The sequence below is a fragment of the Schistocerca serialis genome, chromosome 4 (genome assembly GCF_023864345.2).
Source record: "Schistocerca serialis cubense isolate TAMUIC-IGC-003099 chromosome 4, iqSchSeri2.2, whole genome shotgun sequence".
NCBI classification, from domain to species: domain Eukaryota; kingdom Metazoa; phylum Arthropoda; class Insecta; order Orthoptera; family Acrididae; genus Schistocerca; species Schistocerca serialis.
The window spans coordinates 874,749,488-874,769,098 of record NC_064641.1 but is presented as its reverse complement, the minus strand read 5'-3'; the positions used below and the strand labels follow the sequence as shown (position 1 = coordinate 874,769,098).

Below are 19,611 nucleotides of genomic sequence, written 5' to 3'. Positions count from 1 at the left end.
TCTCTTGGCCTCCCTCTATGATTTTTACCCTCCACGCTGCCCTCCAATGCTAAATTTGTGATCCCTTGATGCCTCAGAACTTGTCCTACCAACCGGTCCCTTCTTCTTGTCAAGTTGTGCCACAAACTTCTCTTCTCCCCAATTCTGTTCAATACCTCCTTATTAGTTATGTGATCTACCCATCTAATCTTCAGCATTCTTCTGTAGCACCACATTTCAAAAGCTTCTATTCTCTTCTTGTCCAGACTATTTATCGTCCATGTTTCACTTCCATACATGGCTACACTCCATATAAATACTTTCAGAAAAGACTTCCTGAGTCTATACTCGATGTTAACAAATTTCTCTTCTTCAGAAACGCTTTCCTTTCCATTGCCAGTCTACATTTTATATCCTCTCTACTTCGACCATCATCAGTTATTTGGCTCCCCAAATAGCAAAACTCTTACTACTTTAAGTGTCTTATTTCCTAATCTAATTCCCTCAGCATCACCCGACTTAATTTGACTACATTCCATTATCCTCGTTTTGTGTTTGTTGATGTTCATCTTATATCCTCCTTTCAAGACACTGTCCATTCCATTCAACTGCTCTTCCAAGTCCTTCGCTGTCTCTGACAGAATTACAATGTCATCGGCGAACCTCAAAGTTTTTATTTGTTCTCCATGGATTTTAATACCTACTCCGAATTTTTCTTTTTGTTTCCTTTACTGCTTGCTCAATATACAGATTGAATAACATCGGGGACAGGCTACAACCCTGTCTCACTCCTTTTCCGACCACTGCTTCCCTTTCATGCCCCTCGACTCTTATAACTGCCATCTGGTTTCTGTAAAAATTGTAAATAGCCTTTCGCTCCCTGTATTTTACCCCTGCCACCTTCAGAATTTGAAAAAGAGTATTCCAGTCAACATTGTCAAAAGCTTTCTCAATTCTACAAATGCTAGAAATGTAGGTTTGCCCTTCCTTAATCTATTTTCTAAGCTAAGTCATAGGGTCAGTATTGCCTCATGTGTTCCAACATTTCTATGGAATCCAAACTGATCTTCCCCGAGGTCGACTTCTACCAGTTTTTCCATTCGTCTGTAAAGAATTCGCATTAGTATTTTGTAGCTGTGACTTATCAAACTGATAGTTTGGTAATTTTCACATCTGTCAACACCTGCTTTCTTTGGGATTTGAATTATTATATTCTTTTTGAAGTCTGAGGGTATTTCGCCTGTCTCATACATCTTGCTCACCACATGGTAGAGTTTTGTCAGGACTGGCTCTCCCAAGGCCGTCAGCAGTTCCAATGGCATGTTGTCTACTCCTTGGCCCTTGTATTGACTCGGGTCTTTCAGTGCTCTGTCAAACTCTTCACGCAGGATCATATCTCCAATTTCATCTTCATCTACATCCTCTTCCATTTCCATAATATTGTCCTCAAGCACATCGCCCTTGTATAGACCCTCTATATACTCCTTCGACCCTTCTGCTTTCCCTTCTTTGCTTAGAGCTGAATTTCCATCTGAGCTCTTGATATTCATACAAGTGGTTCTCTTATCTCCAAAGGTCTCTTTAATTTTCCTGTAGGTAGTATCTATCTTGCCCCTAGTTAGATTAGCCTCTACATCCTTACATTTGTCCTCTAGCCATCCCTGCTTAGCCATTTTGCACTTCCTGTCTATCTCATTTTTGAGACATTTGTATTCCTTTTTGCCTGCTTCATTTACTGCATTTTTATATTTTCTCCTTTCATCAAATAATTCAATATTTCTTCTGTTACTCAAGGATTTCTACTAGCCCTCGTCTTTTTACCTACTTGATCCTCTGCTGCCTTCACTACTTCATCCCTCAAAGCTACCCATTCTTCTTCTACTGTATTTCTTTCTCCCATTCCTGTCAATTGTTCCCGTATGCTCTCCCTGAAACTCTGTACAACCTCTGGTTTAGTCAGTTTATCCAGGTCCCATCTCCTTCAATTCCCACCTTTTTGCAGTTTCTTCAGTTTTAATCTACGGTTCATAACCAATAGATTGTGGTCAGAGTCCACATCTGCCCCTGGAAATGCCTTACAATTTAAAACCTGGTCCTAAATCTATGTCTTACCGTTATATAATCTATCTGATACCTTCTAGTATCTCCAGGATTCTCCTATGTATACAACCTTCTTTTATGGTTCTTGAACCAAGTGTTAGCTATGATTAAGTTATGCTCTGTGCAAAATTCTACCAGTCGGCTTCCTCTTTCATTTCTTACCCTCAATCCATATTCACTTACTATGTTTCCTTCTCTCCCTTTTCCTACTCTCGAATTCCAGTCACCCATGACTATTGAATTTTCGTCTCCCTTCACTACCTGAATAATTTCTTTTATCTCATCATACATTTCATCAATTTCTTCATCATCTGCAGAGCTAGTTGGCATATAAACTTATACTACTGTAGTAGGCATGGGCTTTGTGTCTATCTTGGCCACAATAATGCGTTCACTATGCTGTTTGTAGTAGCTTACCCATACTCTCATTTTTTTATTCATTGTTAAACCTACTCCTGCATTACCCCTATTTGATTTTGTATTTATAACCCTGTATTCACCTGACCAAAAGTCTTGTTCCTCTTGCCACTGAACTTCACTAATTCCCACTATATCTAAATTTAACCTATCCATTTCCCTTTTTAAATTTTCTAACCTACCTGCCCGATTAAGGGATCTGACATTCCATGCTCCGATCCGTAGAATGCCAGTATTCTTTCTCATGATAACTACGTCCTCTTGAGTAGTCCCTGCCCGGAGATCCGAATGGGGGACTATTTTACCTCTGGAATATTTTACCCAAGAGGACGCCATCATCACTTAACCATACAGTAAAGCTTTATACAAAGTTAAAATATCAATATCAACTCAAAATATACTTTCACCAACCGTAGAACAGTTCTTTTGTGCTGTGTGTATCCTACTTATACCTGCGAGTATCTCACATTAGCTGTGAGTACTTATCCTTTCCGATGGGTTAAAGTTCGTGCCTTGGGTCTGAAGTTGTTAGTATATCCTCTTCAAGCCCCAAGTTGCAGCGCCAAATATAACAATGCCTCTTCTTTAGTCTTTTTCTTCTTCCTGTTTATCCCGGCTTCCTGAGATCTCTTGTGAAGACACACGATACAAGTTCTGTAGTGGTGTAGGACAATCAATGAAGTTACGCAGCAGATAAATTATTAACTTTTGAAATTGCCAGTTTATTGGCATTTACGGAAAGAAAAATGCTTTCATACTCTCATGCGGTCAGCAAACTTCGTGTAACATTTTGTGTGTAAAGGGCCTCACTACATCACAAATCATTCTAATGAATTTATTTAGCTATTTTGCAAAGTTGATAGGCAACGTAATCAACAAGGTGATATGTCTCTCAATTAAAACTGGACCTCGATATTTTGAATAAACTTTTGGTTAATTTTTTTTGTCAAAATCAGCACTTGTCTCAAAATTAATTTACTACTTCGTGCATTAAGTCCGAACGCATTTTCAACTAATGTACGCGATTTACATGTGTAACGTATTTCAAATCGAGCGTGCTGGTTTCAGTTTTCCCTAATGGGCTAAACGACTCTTTTGTAATAACATGATATGTCTATCTCACGTAAAGTTTAAATGAAACTGGATCTACTCTCCATTCAGGTCAAGATCACAAAATAAAATTCACCACATAGGTCAGCAAACTGTACATGCCCACTTTTAGCACTCTTAAGTGATAACTCATCTCTGAGTAAAATTTTTATGCATACAAAATTCAAAACACCTTAATATTAAACAAATAAATCATGGCATGTAATTACTAATTAAACATTTCTGATTTGAATAAACTTCAAGAACTTGTATTTCATAATCAATAAAATTTTATCACCTGAGAGAAATTATTAGTTTGCTAAAATGGATTCAGATTAGTCAACTCATGCCTGGATGATGACGTCACGAATTGACACTTTCTTGTAATGAATGAAATACCTGTACTGAAAAATACTGTCCATTGAGTAATTTACTGACTTTTATAACAAATTTGGTACCCCTTGCATCGCTACAGGACGGCTACTATGAAACATTACAGATGATCGGGAATTTATGATATGTCTTGCCAAAGCAGCGGCATGTCACATATTGGACAATCTACAAGAAGTGTTGACATCAGACGCCAAGAATATCAGTGCCACACTTGTTTGCAATAAGCCTTCGCTGGGCACTGCTTGGACCGTGATCATTCTATGAGCTGTGAAGAGAATATAGTCCTGGCCCAAAGACCCGATATTGAGACAGTGTAACAAGGAAGTTGATAGAGATTCATGTAATGGAGAACGTAGTCATTAGGGTAATGGACTGTTGGCTGAGTAAAGCTGGAATCCTGCTCTAGATCTGTTGAAAACACAACAAATGCAGAACTCATTACCACAGGAACCTCTAACATGCTATCAGGTGGAACAGACTGACAACAGAACATCTCGGTACAACCCAAACAGAATGTGACCATTCGACTTGTACTGAAAATGGAACACTTGAGGGCGGTGCCAGCAGACACTGTCATCTGAGAGCAGCACGAGTGGGATCAGACTGCAGATAGAGTAAGAAGGCAGAGGGTACAAATTATGAATATGACCCATCCTTCAGTGTTAGATAGCATCTGATGAAGGCGACAAGTAAGGTGACTGAAATATCATGCAAGGAAGACTGCAATATCCAGCAGTACACACAACTATTCAAGAATGTTGGCAAATCACTGGGAAATCCTGAAGAATTACATCAAAAAACTATGGTGAGGAGATGTGACAGAATATCAAACATCTGGATGAGCTTTGACAGAGGAAAGGAAACTAACCCTAGAGCACTTTACATGGAATCACCCTATTAGGGATATTTTCCCCGAAGTGACTCATCTGGGAAGAGTGAATAATATAGATTTCCTAGTAACCTCATTGATTTAGACTTGATCTTGCTCATCTTTAATACACTGAGACGTTCTCAGAAATATGCTGTGGCTAAAGTTTATTAATATCCTTTGTGCTTCAAAGTGTATAACTCTTCTTATCTTTCCTTTCATTCAGTAGTATGTCAAATAAATTGTAGCTGAAATGTTTTTCATCATATACTATTTCAGAATGTCAGAAGAGGAGGCAGATGACACTGCAGATTCATTAGACATTAAACCACCACAAGCTGCAATTCTGCATCATCATCATCACAAATCGAGCTCACGCAGTGGTGGTAGCACCAAGCGTGACAAGCACTCTGAAAGCGGACGCCGAGATCATGTAAGTATTTGTGCTCTGTACAGCGAAAGTGAAGCCCTGACATCTGACAGTGCTGTTGCCAGCTTTCAACTGCAAAATGCAGAAGACTGCTGGCAGTACCAAAGCTACATGACTGAAAACAACAGTTGCATATAAAGTTGCATCATCACTGAGCCTTTGTCATAGAGATGTATACAAAATTGTGTTACATGATTGACTGTTGTAGATACACACAACACCTGTGCAAAGGCTACTGTAACTGTCAGGGCCTGTCTTTTGCCATATAGACTACAGCTGTATTTGAAGAAAATTTTATACAGGTACCATTTAAGTGTTCTTGCTTTGGGTAAATAATAGGAAATATGGGATGGACTCATCTAAAAGAGAGTTTGAAGTGTAACCCAAGTCAGAATAACTGGAAAGAAAGAAAAAAAATTAAACTAGGGTGATCATGTCAGTAGCCAAAGTGGCAATAAGAATACATAGTCAGCATGAATTGCTGTAACACCAATTAAATGTTGCTAAAAATGCTGAGCCAAAAAATTGAGGAAATCAGTACTGGAATATGAAATAGAAGCTCCACAAGTGACAGTGGCTTTTTGACTAGCCTGTATCACCAACATCCACCTAATAGAGGGGGCAGAGTACAGAAAAACTAAAATTGAAGAAAATTATTGTACATTTGATAATTAAACTTTGAAGATGTGCAATCCACAGTTTGCGTGGGTGAACCTCCCAGTTAGTCAGCAACAATCCATTTGTTGGTATCTGAGCAAGAAAAAGAGTATGAGGAGGGGAAAAGAATATTGCCTCTGATATGAGATACACATGGCGGAAAAGAGAGTAAAACTCCATAGGAAGGATAATCTCAGTGGTGAGGGGTTGAAGATGGTGTGGCTGTTTCTATAACAAATTATGGTTATTGACTGTATGTCATATAATGTGACTTATTGCTCCTTTATCTCCCATTACATTACACTCTTGGCAATGAACTGTCAACAGTTTCATCACAGCTTCCACAACCATTTGTGTTTTGTGGAGATTTTGATGCTTATTTCAGGCTGTGGGACTTTCGCTTTTTTTTATTTACTGTTGCACCATAAATCAAGTACACTTCTCTTTTCTGTGTAATCCCCTACTGTAGAAATCCTATTGACCCAGTGTGTTAGCTGTTCCTTGATGCCCTGACCATTAAAAGAGTAAGGTTGAATCACCAGCCGATTATGTATGTTTTCTAAAGTTGCATCATCCCCAAAGCATTCACACACTAGTGCCTGCATGTGTAGTTCAAAGAGGGGGTGTAAGGAGGGCAATCATGCTATCACTCTCATTTCTTTCATTGGGGGCGGGTATTTTCATAAAGGAGACTGGCTTGAGTGGATGCACCACAGGCTGCAGTATTCAAATCTAACATCACTCCAACGGTCCCAGAAATGTGCTGTGTTGCTGGTGTGTTGCTCATGCCAAAAATCAAAATGAAAAATGACATTCTACTCAAAAAACGTTGCATTAATGTTACTGATACTAGAGTTTCCTCACCCATCCTTCACCATTTCTTACTGGCTTATTTTGACTAGACCATGTAATTTTGTATGCAAGTTTTATCAGAGATGACAGAGCTAGTCAAAAATGCATCTCCTTCATCTGCAGACATTACTGACAGTCTTTCTTCTTCTTTCATTATAGCCTCTTCACAACCGTGGATAGCTCCTTTGTGGATTGCATTTTCTTCTTCTCCTCCTCCTCCGAAATCCTCTTCATCCTTCCTGTTCTTTCAAACTGAAGAAGATGGTGCGGTGGTTAACACACTGGACTCACAACATTCGGGGGGACAACGGGTCAGACTTGTGTCGGCCATCCAGATTTAGGTTTTCCGTGAATTCCCCCCTTATATCGCTCCAGGCAGATGCTAGGATGGTTCCTTTGAAAGGGCATGGCCGATTCCCTTCCTCATCCTTGACACAATGCAAGCTTGTGCTCCATCTCTGATGACCTTGATGTCAATGGGATGTTAAATCCAATTGTTCTGAGATCTTCAGTATTGATTCCTTACGTCTGCTCCACTGGTGGCTCTATATCTATCTGTCATTGATCTCTTGTGAATTCACTGGTGGTTAATTGCTTCCCCTATTTTCCTTCCCTTCCATCCCGTTTCCCAGTTCCAACCAGTTCTTAAGTTGAACAACCTATTTGGTTCTTGCCTTTCCTTGTGTCCTGTCCATTATTTCCTGTACATTCTTTGTCATTCTCTCCATTTTCATCCTGATCACATATCCTGCAAATCTTGTCCTTTTCAGTTTGATTTCTCCTAAATTTGTTCTCATGCTCCTGTACAGTTCTTCACTAGGTCTTCACATCCATCTCACACCATCACTTTTCGTCGCAATCCCAGCTTTAGAAATCTTCCTGATGCCTTGTTTTAGATCCCAGTGTTTTCCTCAGTATTTTTCTGCCTCTTTCTCTAGTTGTTCGACACTACGTCTTCCTAGTGTTACTGTCTCAGCTGCATGTACTACTTCAGTCTTCACCATTGCTCTGTAGTGTCTAATCTTAACATCTGTAGATATATTCTCTGTATTGTATTTAGGGTCATACTAAAGGCTGACCTCACCCTCTTTATTACTCCCTCATTGCTTCTAGTTTTTCCTGATATGTATTCTCCCTGGTATTTAAATTTGTCCACCTTTTACCCCCAGTGCCTTTGTTTTGTTTTGGTGATCCTCAGTCCCATTCTTCAGGCTGTCATGTGTAGGTCCTCAAGTTATTTCCATGCCTTTTCTTCCATCTTACTATTACTGTTCTGCAAAGGCTGTGCAGTCCACTTGAGCCGTGTTGTAATTTTTACATCTTTTTGTATTCCCATTTCCTTGTTTTTTGCTCTCTATTGTCTGATCATTTCGTCCAACTGTATGTTGAACAAAATTGGTGACAGTCCATCTCCCTGTTTGACACAGGAGCTGATTTCAACCTCTTCTGGTAGTACTCCTTACCTATAATCTTACCTATAATTCTGATAGTTCATTACTATCTTCCACCAAACTTGAAAGATTAAACCATGTGATTTCAATTACATCATATTATCTTTCCCTCGTTCTAAAACATATAACCGGACTGTATTGTCTGATATCTGCCTAGGCACTTCAAAAACTTCCTGGCCTGCAACTTCTTTAATATGTTTCAAATAATTATTTACTTCCATGGGTTGCTTATTAAGTTATTTTATTACTAAATCAACATTGTCTAGTTTTCTCATTATGTAACTCCTCGTTGACAGGGGGTAGCATAAATATTTTAATATAGATCTCATTTTTCTCTTTGAGTATCAGTAATGTTACTCGAGCTTTGTATTTAATGTGTCTGCTTTAGTACTTAACTCAGTGATTGAGTTACTTAATCTAGTACTTAACTCAGTACTTAGCTTAGTGCTTAGATCAGTATTTGGAGTATCTATTCTAGTACTTAGTTCTGTACTTAAATTAGTGCTGAATTGTGCACTCCAACTTTTGAATCACCTGGTATATTTGCCCCCGTACGTTTTGTCATGTCTGGCATACAGTGACACAGAAAATAAGCTTATTATCAGTCCAGATCAACTCTGAAATATCACAGTATATTAGAGCGCCCCTCCATAAACTGGTTGTCGCACCACTCTTAATTCCCCACAACAAACACACCACCGCAATAAACAACAATAAAAATCCAGTTTTCACTGAGTACAGCTCACAAAATGTCTTGCATAATTTGCGGCATCATGATATCAATGTGCAGGTGAAGTTATGTGAACAGCAAACTGCATAACTGGGTATGGTTGCATAACTACAGCTGCCAGAGCTGTAGACTGATGAGCCACAGACATGACTGCAGTCATTTACCAGGGTGTCATCTAGATGTTGATGACCCAGTTGTAGACCTTTGTAGATGCAGTTGACCATCTTCCGACTCATGGAATTACATAATCTTCTTTAATGTAGTTGTTGCCAAGCAATTTAATATTTTTCCCTCGACTACCAAATTCATCTTAAAATGTCTTTAGTTCCAATGCAGTTATCTAATTTGTACCCTGTGTCTTAGTGTCCACTGTTGACTTTATTGTTAAGAACAACACTGATTTATCTTTATGATAACTTCTTTCAAATGTATTTTTTAAAATTTGTATTTGATTTAGTCTTCTTCTTAAAATTTCCTCACTTTTGTAACACAGAAGTATTCGGGGGCTGTCACTTAACATATATCTTTAGATTTTGTCCCCACTGCAACTTCTTGTTTGCTAGCTGAAACACCATTTGAGAAACTAAGTTCTACCAAATAATATAGAGTTTTTCTTTGATGTGTATGCATATATTATGCTTTCCAAAACATCACGGAATCACTCCGTATATTATACATTTACAGAACTGTGGTGGTGGTGGTGTGTTGGGGCTTATGGGCGCTCAACATTGAGGTCATCAGCGCCCTGACACACATTAAAAGGAACGAATGTGGACAGACCTAAGAAAACTGAAGCACACACTCAAACAAAGGAGGAAAAGAAGGAAAATGCTACCTAAGAAAGTAAAACCTACGGAAAGGGGACAAATTGTCTTTCTCAGTACATAGCTGTCAGACTAAACTAAAAGAGTCATTTATTTTGACATGAAGACATTGCAGTCCTCTCTTTTATTGCCCACAGTGCACTTTCTAGGTGGGATGGCAGTGGCACAGAGGAAACTGCCAATCACCAAGTGCTGTGACTTGTGGAAAGACTGCTGTCATTGTCCCATCTGGCATATATGCTGTTCTTGCCCCAACTTGGGCACATGCATATAAGAAACACAAAATTCCTTGTACAGTATGCTAGCTGAAATGGACTACCTAACTAACACGAAAATTACTTCCAAATCTCACAATCATCATTCATTGGTAAGATAGCTGTGGTCCAACACATCAGTTTCCCTGAAGTGATATGTTGCATCACAGTAGTTACTAGTGGACTCACTTCATGATCTGACAAAACCTGTATGTGTAACACAGATAATGGTGCTACAAATCTGTAGACTGACTGCCTCTGGTTGAGAGGCCACAGTTGTTCCAGATAAAGACACTGGGAATTTGTGACAAAAATTTATGAACTACTTCATGTGAACTGGTTTCAAGACCATCTGTATCTTGTAATGCAACACATGGTCGTGACTGAGTCTATTACGCCAATTTCAGCGCCTCACAGAGATGACCAGGGAGATCCTCCTCACCCAGTTCAAACACATCTTGGAAACCCAATTCATGGATCCTAGTATCACTCATGAACTCTGAAACACAGTGGTTGTGGTATTGTGCTTGCCAGCTGCTTAGGAATTCAGTGTATTGTGAACTGCCAACTTTTCTGGGTTCTTGAAGTCAAACTTCGTACTTGCTACCAGTGAGGATTCAGGAGATACCATCCCATCATTAATAACATAAACCACCTAGAGTCAGCAATACAGCATTGTTTCTATGCAAGTCTCATCTAGTTGGCAAGATTTTTGATCTTGTGGAGGCTTGGGGATCTCAGGAGCGTGTTACTACATTCATACAGTCTTTCCTGATATTTTAGTATTTGCTATGTCGAAGAGCAGTATAGTGCTTTGTGTTAAAAACATATTTGCTTTTATTTTTGCACCTTAAACCTATCAACATGTTTATTACAACTGATGCTAAAGAAATTGAAAGAAAACAGTTTGCATACATGGCACATTTGCCCTCCACTTGCATTGAAAATGAGATATATCATTCTGAGTATGAGAGAGAAACTGAAGTTTCTGAGTTCTGTTTTTGAGCACAAGCTCCCTCTGTGACCACACTTGAACAACATAATCCTTAGGTCCGTAAAAGCCACATAACATTTTAAAGGACTTCGGCCATTGGTGTTTTGGGGGGGGGTTTGATCATTTTTATATCACCGAAGTTAAATTCTGAGTGCCAAATGTATGTATGGGTCAGTAAGCTTTTAAGTTATTCAATTTTCAGTTTGACATTCTAATCACATCTGTCAGTTTCAGCAAGAACGCTAATAACCTTGCTACTGAATACCCTAAACAAGCAATTAACTCATCGATCTCCACAACTCCCTCTTCAGAAGTTGTGTTGCAAATAAATTCACTGTATATGGCAAGGTATTGGAGCACATCTGGTGCGAGTGAAGGAAGAGCTTGCTCATTTACTCAATTCTCGCTGTCAGAAGTACCAAACAGCAAAAACTATTCTGAAATATGTAAGACAACCTTAGTTTACCAGAAAAGTTACAGAAGATTTAGTGTTTCGTTTGGTGCCTGAGCATGTTGTAGTACATAAAACAGTAGGTTGACATAGCAGTGTGTATGCAAAACTATAGCTCCTTTCATAATCCCCACACTCTAGTCACTTCAAGCCCCAACAAAATTCAGACAGTCTTATTCTCCAGTGGAAGCGTGTAATGAATTTTTCCACCACCTGGCTGAGCTATTGCAGCTTTTAAGCAGTTATCCTGCATTCTGTAGTGCCGTCCAGGAAATGTGGTTCCCAGCAACTCGAAATCCTGCCCTTTGTGGCTACTAGGGTTATTTAAAGAATTATACCAACTGTGGGAGAGTACTAGGTGGAGTTAGTTTGTATGTGCTGGAAACTATATACAGTGACCTTCTGCCTCTTGATACACCGTTAGAGGTTGTGGCTGTTCGGGTAAGGGCAAGTCAGAATTTTACTATCCATAATATCTCCCTCCCGATGATGTCGTGTCCCAGGATGTACTGTCTTCATTAGTCTCTCAGCACCCCCACCTTTCCTAATCTTGGGTGACTCCAACACCCATAACTCCTTGTGGGGTGGTACAAATGATCAATGGCTGCAATAAAGACACCAAAACTTCAGTGGCACAGCTCAATTTTTGCCTCTTGAACTCGGGTGCCGCCACACACTTAGGTGTGGCACACAGCACTTCTTTTGCCATTGATATCTCCTTTTGTAGCCCTGGTCTTTCACCATCACTCCATTGGATGGTCCATGATGACCTGTGTGGTAGTGACCCCTTTCCTATCTTCCTATTCCTCCTTTAGCGTTGCTCCCTTGGACGTTATTCGTAATGCTCACTGGGATGGGTTCCCCTCTGCTATCGTCCTTAGCTCCCCATTGCAAGGCAGTATTGATGAGGCTGTTTAGTGTACAATAGCAGCCATTCTTTTGGTAGCCGACCAAGCCATCCCCTGTTCCTCGGGATCCCCCTGTCAGAAGATTGTACCCTGGTGGACCCGAGAGATTGCTGTGGCCATTAGAGGTCATAGACGGGCTCTCCAATGCCATAAGTGGTACTCTTCATTGGCGCACCACATTGCATTTAAACACTCCTTGCCCTTGTCCACTGCCTCATAAAACGGCGAAAGCAAGAATTCTGAGAATGGTACGTTTCCGCCATTGGATCATGTACTTTTCCATGACAGGTATGGGCAAAGTCAGACATCTCTACAGCTTCCAGTCCCCCACAGGTGTACCAAGTATTTCCTTATATGGCGCCATTTACACTGATCCATCCACTGTTGCCGAACATTTTGCTGAACATTATGCCCACATATCTTCAACTTAGAACTACTGCCCCCACCTTTCACTTCATTAAACAGCCAGTGGGGCGAATGCTCTTATCTTTTACTACCCGCCATCTAGAGCCATATAATGCTCCGCTCAGTGAATGGGAATTCTCCAGTACCCTAGCCCATTGCCCTGATACGGGCCCAGGGGTAGATTGCATCCACAACCAAATGCTGCAACATCTCTAAGTGAATTGTCAGTGTCACATCCTTGCCCTCTTTAATCGGATCTGGAATGAGGGCGAGTTCCCTTCTCAGTGGTGAGAGAGCACAATAGTTCTGGTATGGAAACTGGGTAAGTACCCCATAGAGATGAACAGTTAACAGCCTTGCTGACGTTCTCTGTAAGTTGCTCAAACGCATCGTGAGCAAGCAGCTGTGTTGTCTCTATGAGTCTCTGGATCTTTTGGCTGCATCTCAAGGCAGTTTTTGCAATGGCCGCTCCACTGCTGATAATTTGGTTCACCTGGAGTCCACCATCTGGACAGCCTTTGCATGTTGCCAGCACCTCATCCCTGTCTTTTTCAACCCACAGAAGGCTTATGACACAACATGGTGTCACCACATCCTTACTAAGGTACATGATTGGGGTCTTTGGAGCCCACTCCCCGATTTTTGTCAAGAACTTCCTGTCACACTGTATGTGCAGGTTCAAGTGGGTGTTTCCTGCAGTGCCCCCCCATATCCTAGAGAACAGGGTCCTGCAGGGCTCTCTGCCCCTCTTTCTAGTGGCCATCAGTGGTCTAGCGTCGGGTCTTTGGTATCACCCTTGTTACATGTCGACAATTTTTGCTTTTATTGTTGCTCCTCTGGTATGAGTGTTGCTGAGCATTGCCTGCGGAGTGCCATATGAAAGGTGCAGTCGTGGGCTCTCATCCATGGCTTTCGGTTTTCAGCTGCCACATGGCTGTGTGTGCCGCCATATTGGCGGTTGACCTTGAACGAGTTTCGCTCGGCCGCCGCTAGAGCTTGGAGGATCGCGCTATAGTTCTAACTAAGCGCGATCCGCAGTTAAAAATACCGGAAGTGGGTGCCATGTTGGATTATCAGCGCGGTACTTCCTGCCGCGCCCAGTGTGGCGGCGCTTATCAGTGGAAACTTCCGCAGTACAGGCAGCTGCACGCTCATTTGACTCGAGGCAGCCGTACTGAGCACACAGCCATGCCGTACAGGAGGAGAAGATATGCTAGAAGAACAAGAATGCCTGTTTACAAGACTGTGGATACTTTTAGTCTTACTCCTACTAATGTAGCTCAGGAAGAGTTGCTAAATAGACCTATTACTTTTGTAGGAGCTAAGATTAATTTTTCTTGTACAACTACAGAGGTTGTAACTGGTAATAGTTGGTTGACTATTGCTATTGTAAGGGGCAGTGATAAGCCTCAGTTAGGCCAGTGGCTGAAGAGCTCAAAAGCAGCTGGTCATAGGGCTTCACGCTTATCCTCAGCCCTGGAGACTGAGCCAGTGAAGTCCTCCCACACAGGAAACCCACGGAGCAGCGAGAGAAATCCAAAAAGAAGACCCTTAAGACCAAGGAAATTGAGGTGGCACCCACACCACTGCTACCTACAAGCTCTGTGTCTGAGGAGGGGATGGAGATTCTGGTGTCTGCTGAGGACCTAGATCTCGCCAGACCCTCAGACACAAGTTGGTGGCAGCAGGCAACTCTGAGGTGTAAACTGCCTCATTGAATGTTCCATGCCTTCTCAGTCTCGTGACGATGTCATCCTTCAGTGGAATTGTGGCAGTTTTTTCCACCCCCTGGCTGAGCTACGGCAACTGTTAAGCTTTACATCTGCTATCTGCATTGCCCTCCAGGAAACCTGATTGCCGGCAATGCGGAGCCCTGGCCTCCTCTGCTTTAAGGGATATTGCAGAAACTGTAGTGACAATAAGCAAGTGTCGGATGGAGTTTGTGTTTATGTCCTAAACTCAGTCTGTAGTGACGCTGTGCCCCTTCAAACCCCTCTTGAAGCTATGGCTGTCAGAATAAGGACAACACAGGAAATAACTGTCTGCAATGTATATCTTCCTACAGATGGTGCAGTACCTCTGGATGTATTAGCTGCACTGATCGATCAACTCCCTAAACCTTTCCTACGTTTGGGAGATTTTAATGCCCATAACCCCCTGTGGGGTGGCACTGTGCTTACTGGCCGAGCCAGAGATGTCGAAATTTTACTGTCTCAGTTCGACCTCTGCCTCTTAAATACTGGGGCTGCCACACATTTCATTGTGGCTCATGGTAATTACTCGGCCATTGATTTATCAATTTGCAGCCCAAGACTTCTCCCATATATCTATAGGAGAGAACATGATGACCTGTGTAGTAGTGACCACTTCCCCATCTTCCTGTAACTGCCGTGGTGTCAGGCCCATGGACACCTGCCCAGATGGGCTTTAAACAAGGCAGGCTGGGAAACTTTCACCACCTCTGCTGTCACCGTACCCACACGGTAACATCGATATGATGGTTAAGCAGGTCACAAAAACAATTGTTTCTCGGCAGAAAACGTGATCCCTTGCTCTTTAGGGTGCCCCTGGCGTAAGGCAGTCCCTTGGTGGTCGCTGGAAGTCACTGAAGCAATTAAGGAGTGTTGGCAAGCTCTACAGCGGTATAAGTGGCACCCTTCCCTGGAGCACCTCGTAGCCTTTAAACGGGTACGTGCCCGTGTTCACCAACTTATCAAACGATGGAAGCAGGAGTGTTGGTCGAGATACGTCTTGCACATTGCGCCGACACAGCTCCTGGGCCTGATCGGATCCACAACAGCCGGATGATTAAATTTCTCTCATCTGACTACAAGCGACATATCCTCATCATCTTCAGCCGGATCTGGTGCAATGGCATCTTCCCATTGCAATGGCAGGAGAGCACCATCATTCCAGTGCTCAAACCCAGTAAAAACCTGCTTGATGTTGATAGCTATCGGCCCGTCAGCCTCATCAATGTTCTTTGTAAGCTGCTGGAATGTACGGTGTCGGTGGTTGGGTTGGGTTCTGGAGTCACGTGGCCTACTGGCTCCATGTCAGGGCGGCTCTCGCCAGGGTCGCTCTACCACTGATAATCTCGTGTCCCTCAAGTCTTGTCATCTGAACAGCCTTTTCCAGCCACCAACACCCGGTTGCCATCTTTTTTGACTTATGTAAAGCACGGCAGGTTAATGCTGCGACAGAACAACCTAAGATGCCATGCTTATTGACCAAGTCACCAGACTTTGAATTGCCACACAAGATCTGGTCAGTTGTTAACCAAATAAGAACCAGCACTGGACGGCATGCCAACTCTTTGCAGATGTACAAGAAAATAACTTCTCCCAGTTCTGACTGTGGGGCTGAGAATCAGACTATTTGCCATGTGTGAGGGTGGTTTGAAAAGTTCTCGAAAATACCACGAGAGGTCAGCACTAGTGCAATGAGCTGTTCACATGATATTCATTGGACTGTTGTTGCCTGTAAACACATGCCACATCAGTGCTCTTAGAAGAAAGCTTTTTCGGTGATGTGGCTCTACTGTTTTTCCTGCCTAGTGATTTGAGAAGATGGAAAAAATCGAGATTCAAAAAGTGATTAAGTACTTCGTAAAGAAAGGTATGAAAGGAGAGGACATTCATGCCGATTTCCAGAATACACTGGGGGACTCTGCTCCTTCATATTCAATTGTTGTCAAGAGAGCAAATTAATTTAAATTTGGTCAGGAGAGCTTAAGATGATGATCCATGCAGTGGTCTGCCAAGATGTGTCACTACTCCAGAAATCATTGCAAAAGCACACAAAATGATCATGGAGGATTTCCGATTGAAAGTGCATGAAATTGCTAACACTTGCCATATGTCATCTGAAAGGGTATATCACATTTTTAACTGAAGAATTAGAAATGAAAAAATTATCTGCAAGATGGGTGCTGTGACTCTTGATGCGTGCCCACACACATGTGCTGTCGCCATGGCAGAATTACATGAACTAAGGCCAAATTGTTGCCACACCTGCCTTATTCACCTGATATGACTCTGTCAGACTTCCATCTCTTACCAAAACTGAAAATTATTCATGGTGGACAAAGATTCACTTCAAACGAATAATTGATAGCCGGAGTTGATAACTATTTTGCAGGCCTGGAGGAAGCTCATTTTCGATATGGGATCAAGGCAGTGGAACACCATTGGACCAAGTGCATTAGTCTACAAGGAGACTACACTGAAAAATAAAAAAAAGTTTCAGTGATGTAACTTTTCAAACCCCCCTTGTAATTTGAGAAAGTCTTCTGAGAGCGTTCCTTGGAGATCCAATCGAGTTCCTGGTCATACTGGAGGTGTATATTACGTTTGTGACCTAGATATTAATTTTTGGTTTTAGATAGTTGTAATCTCATTTTTACGATGTTGTCATACAGTAAATAAATAAATAAATAAAATAATAATTATGAAAGGTTTGGAAAATACACATATAAAATATCCTCATTGGACTAAAAACTTTTTCCGGTCATAATCTCCTTTGGGTGCAGAAATGGTTGAAAAAACAGAGGGTTGACAACTCTGGCGCAAGTCATGCTTTAAAAATTTTTTTTTTTTTTTTTTTTTTTTTTTTTTTTTTTTTTTTTTTTTTTTTCCCCTGATTGACATAAGACCGTTGTGGGCAAATGCATTGTCTGAGAAAAGATGATATTTTTTAAGGAGTGAGAGGGGGCGAGGGTTAGGAGGGAGGGAGAGAATGCTTTCTCGTCCACTAGGTAAAGCCAAACTGAGTAACATGCCTCTCGTAGTACTCAAGACTTCTATACTTGAGTTTTTGCATAAATCAGTTTACCTAACACACCCATAACAACAGTTTCGTATTTATACAATTTACAGTTTTAAGTGGTACCTTTTGTAATATTAAATAAAAGCTGTGTAACTTAACAGCCATGTGAAAAGTTGCATACGTTTCTGAGAACTCTCCAGCTTATAATGTCTAACATATACATTTGTTTAAGGTTCATCCTAACAAGTCTGATGCGTCATCGAGGAGAAAAACCCATCACAGATCTAGGGAGCACAGGGAGCGTAGAGAAGAGCGAATCAGAGAGAAACATCATCACAGGTACAGTTTAACCTTTTTGGAAGACTAAAATGTCTGTAGTGTCACCGGTTTTTCTAATAAAAGTTGTTGATTCTCCAATAAAATGATTGATGACCTTACTTTATCCATTTTAGTTGTACCCAGATGTGCTGGTCTTTCAAAATGGTTTTCAATCCGTGTTAAAATTTTATTATACTGATACTTCGCAGTATATACATTTTCCAGTGTTTGTCTGTGGTGTTATGCATGTCATAAAGAGACATGAAAAAATTTAATAGTTTGAAGTGATTGTATCATGAATTTAAGTTGCATCCTTGAGATTTGTTTCTTTTAAAATTTTTGATGCATGGTGATTCACATATACAAGATAAAATTATGATTTCTGAAGGTTTCTTAGTGTCATTGATTCATCAAATTGTATTTCGTGTGTCCAGTCTGTAGTTATGTCTAAGACTATTCCTCATATTGCCTGATAAATGCTGCTAAGTTAGTTCTCAGTACCAGAAAATTGGAACCACCAACTTTCTGAATATTTAGAAAATTATCTTCTCCATATAAATTATAAAATGATTTTGCCGCCATATTTTTAAAGTAGAACAACTAAAGAGTGGGCGCATAATTGTAGTATGGAAGGCTGGCTTATGTAGTCATAAAGCTGATTTTAAAATGTGTGAGAAATGTTCTGCAACTTTTGGCTCCGAGAAGTTGAGTAACAATCAGTTGTTTGTGTTCAGATATGTCTGAATACATGCTGTAGTGAAATGCTAAAGTTTCTTTTAATACTTTTGCTGATTAGTTAGCATCAAAAGCTGTCACAATCATGTTAGAAAATAGTAGAATGGCAAACAATTTTATTGAGGAGTAACAGTGGATTGGAGCCTTGTGGAAATGCCATCAGTGTTTGGAGAAGACAATCGCCCTACCACTCTCAGATGGTTGAAAAGGTTATTTCAACTTCAGGACAATTTCTCACCAAGGTTTGTTCACTTCATTGATCACAGAAGGGGCATTTTTTGAGTTGTGTATACTGTTAGCATTGAGTTGTCAATACACACACACACACACACACACACACACACACACACACACACACACACAGAAGAAAGAAAACTTGCTACCTTGTATAGTTCTCCTTAGACATCTAGAGTAAAATACGCACAGAAAACACACATCACATCTATGCCCCAACATGGTGATGGTTGGACTAACTGTCCAATGCTATTTTTCGGCAGGTAGACTGGTTGTGGTTTGGGTGGAGTGGGTAGAGGAAAAGGGAGGCAGGGAGAGAGACCGGTAATGGGCGGCTAGCAGCTCAGAGGGAGGTGGTCGGTTCGCCGGCTACAAACGCAGGAGGGAGGTGTGGCGGGGATAAGAGCTGGCACATTTGTGGCAGCCAGTGGGAAGTGGCACAAGCTGAAGGCAACATGGGGATGAAGGAAGGGGAAACTGAAACTTTGACAGATTAAAACTGTGTGCCGGACTGAGACTTGAACTCGGGACCTTTGTCTTTCGCAGGCAAGTGCTCTACCAAGCTGTGAGGATGGATCGTGAGTCGTGCTTTGGTTGCTTAGTTGGTAGAGCACTTGCCTGCGAAAGGCAAAGGTCCCGAGTTCGAGTCTCGGTCCGGCACACAGTTTTAATCTGCCAGAAAGTTTCATATCAGCGCACACTCCGCTGCAGAGTGAAAAATCTCATTCTGGAAGGGAAACTGTTAGGTGGGGGGT

The 19,611-nt window shown here is 41.3% G+C and overlaps 1 protein-coding gene across 7 annotated transcripts in view; it reads left to right on the top strand.

Moving 5' to 3' along the window:
* LOC126473527 (cyclin-dependent kinase 11B) overlaps positions 1 to 19,611 on the top strand; it is a 99,683-nt gene that overhangs the window by 20,606 nt on the left and 59,466 nt on the right. For all 7 annotated transcript variants that reach the window (XR_007586479.1, XM_050100638.1, XM_050100637.1 and 4 more), the window contains exons 2-3: positions 5,126 to 5,279; positions 17,802 to 17,908. Coding sequence is in view for 6 of the 7 variants with exons in the window: in XM_050100638.1 (XP_049956595.1) it covers positions 5,126 to 5,279; positions 17,802 to 17,908 (261 nt within the window). In the remaining variant the exon portion in view is untranslated. The remainder of the gene's footprint in view (positions 1 to 5,125; positions 5,280 to 17,801; positions 17,909 to 19,611) is intronic.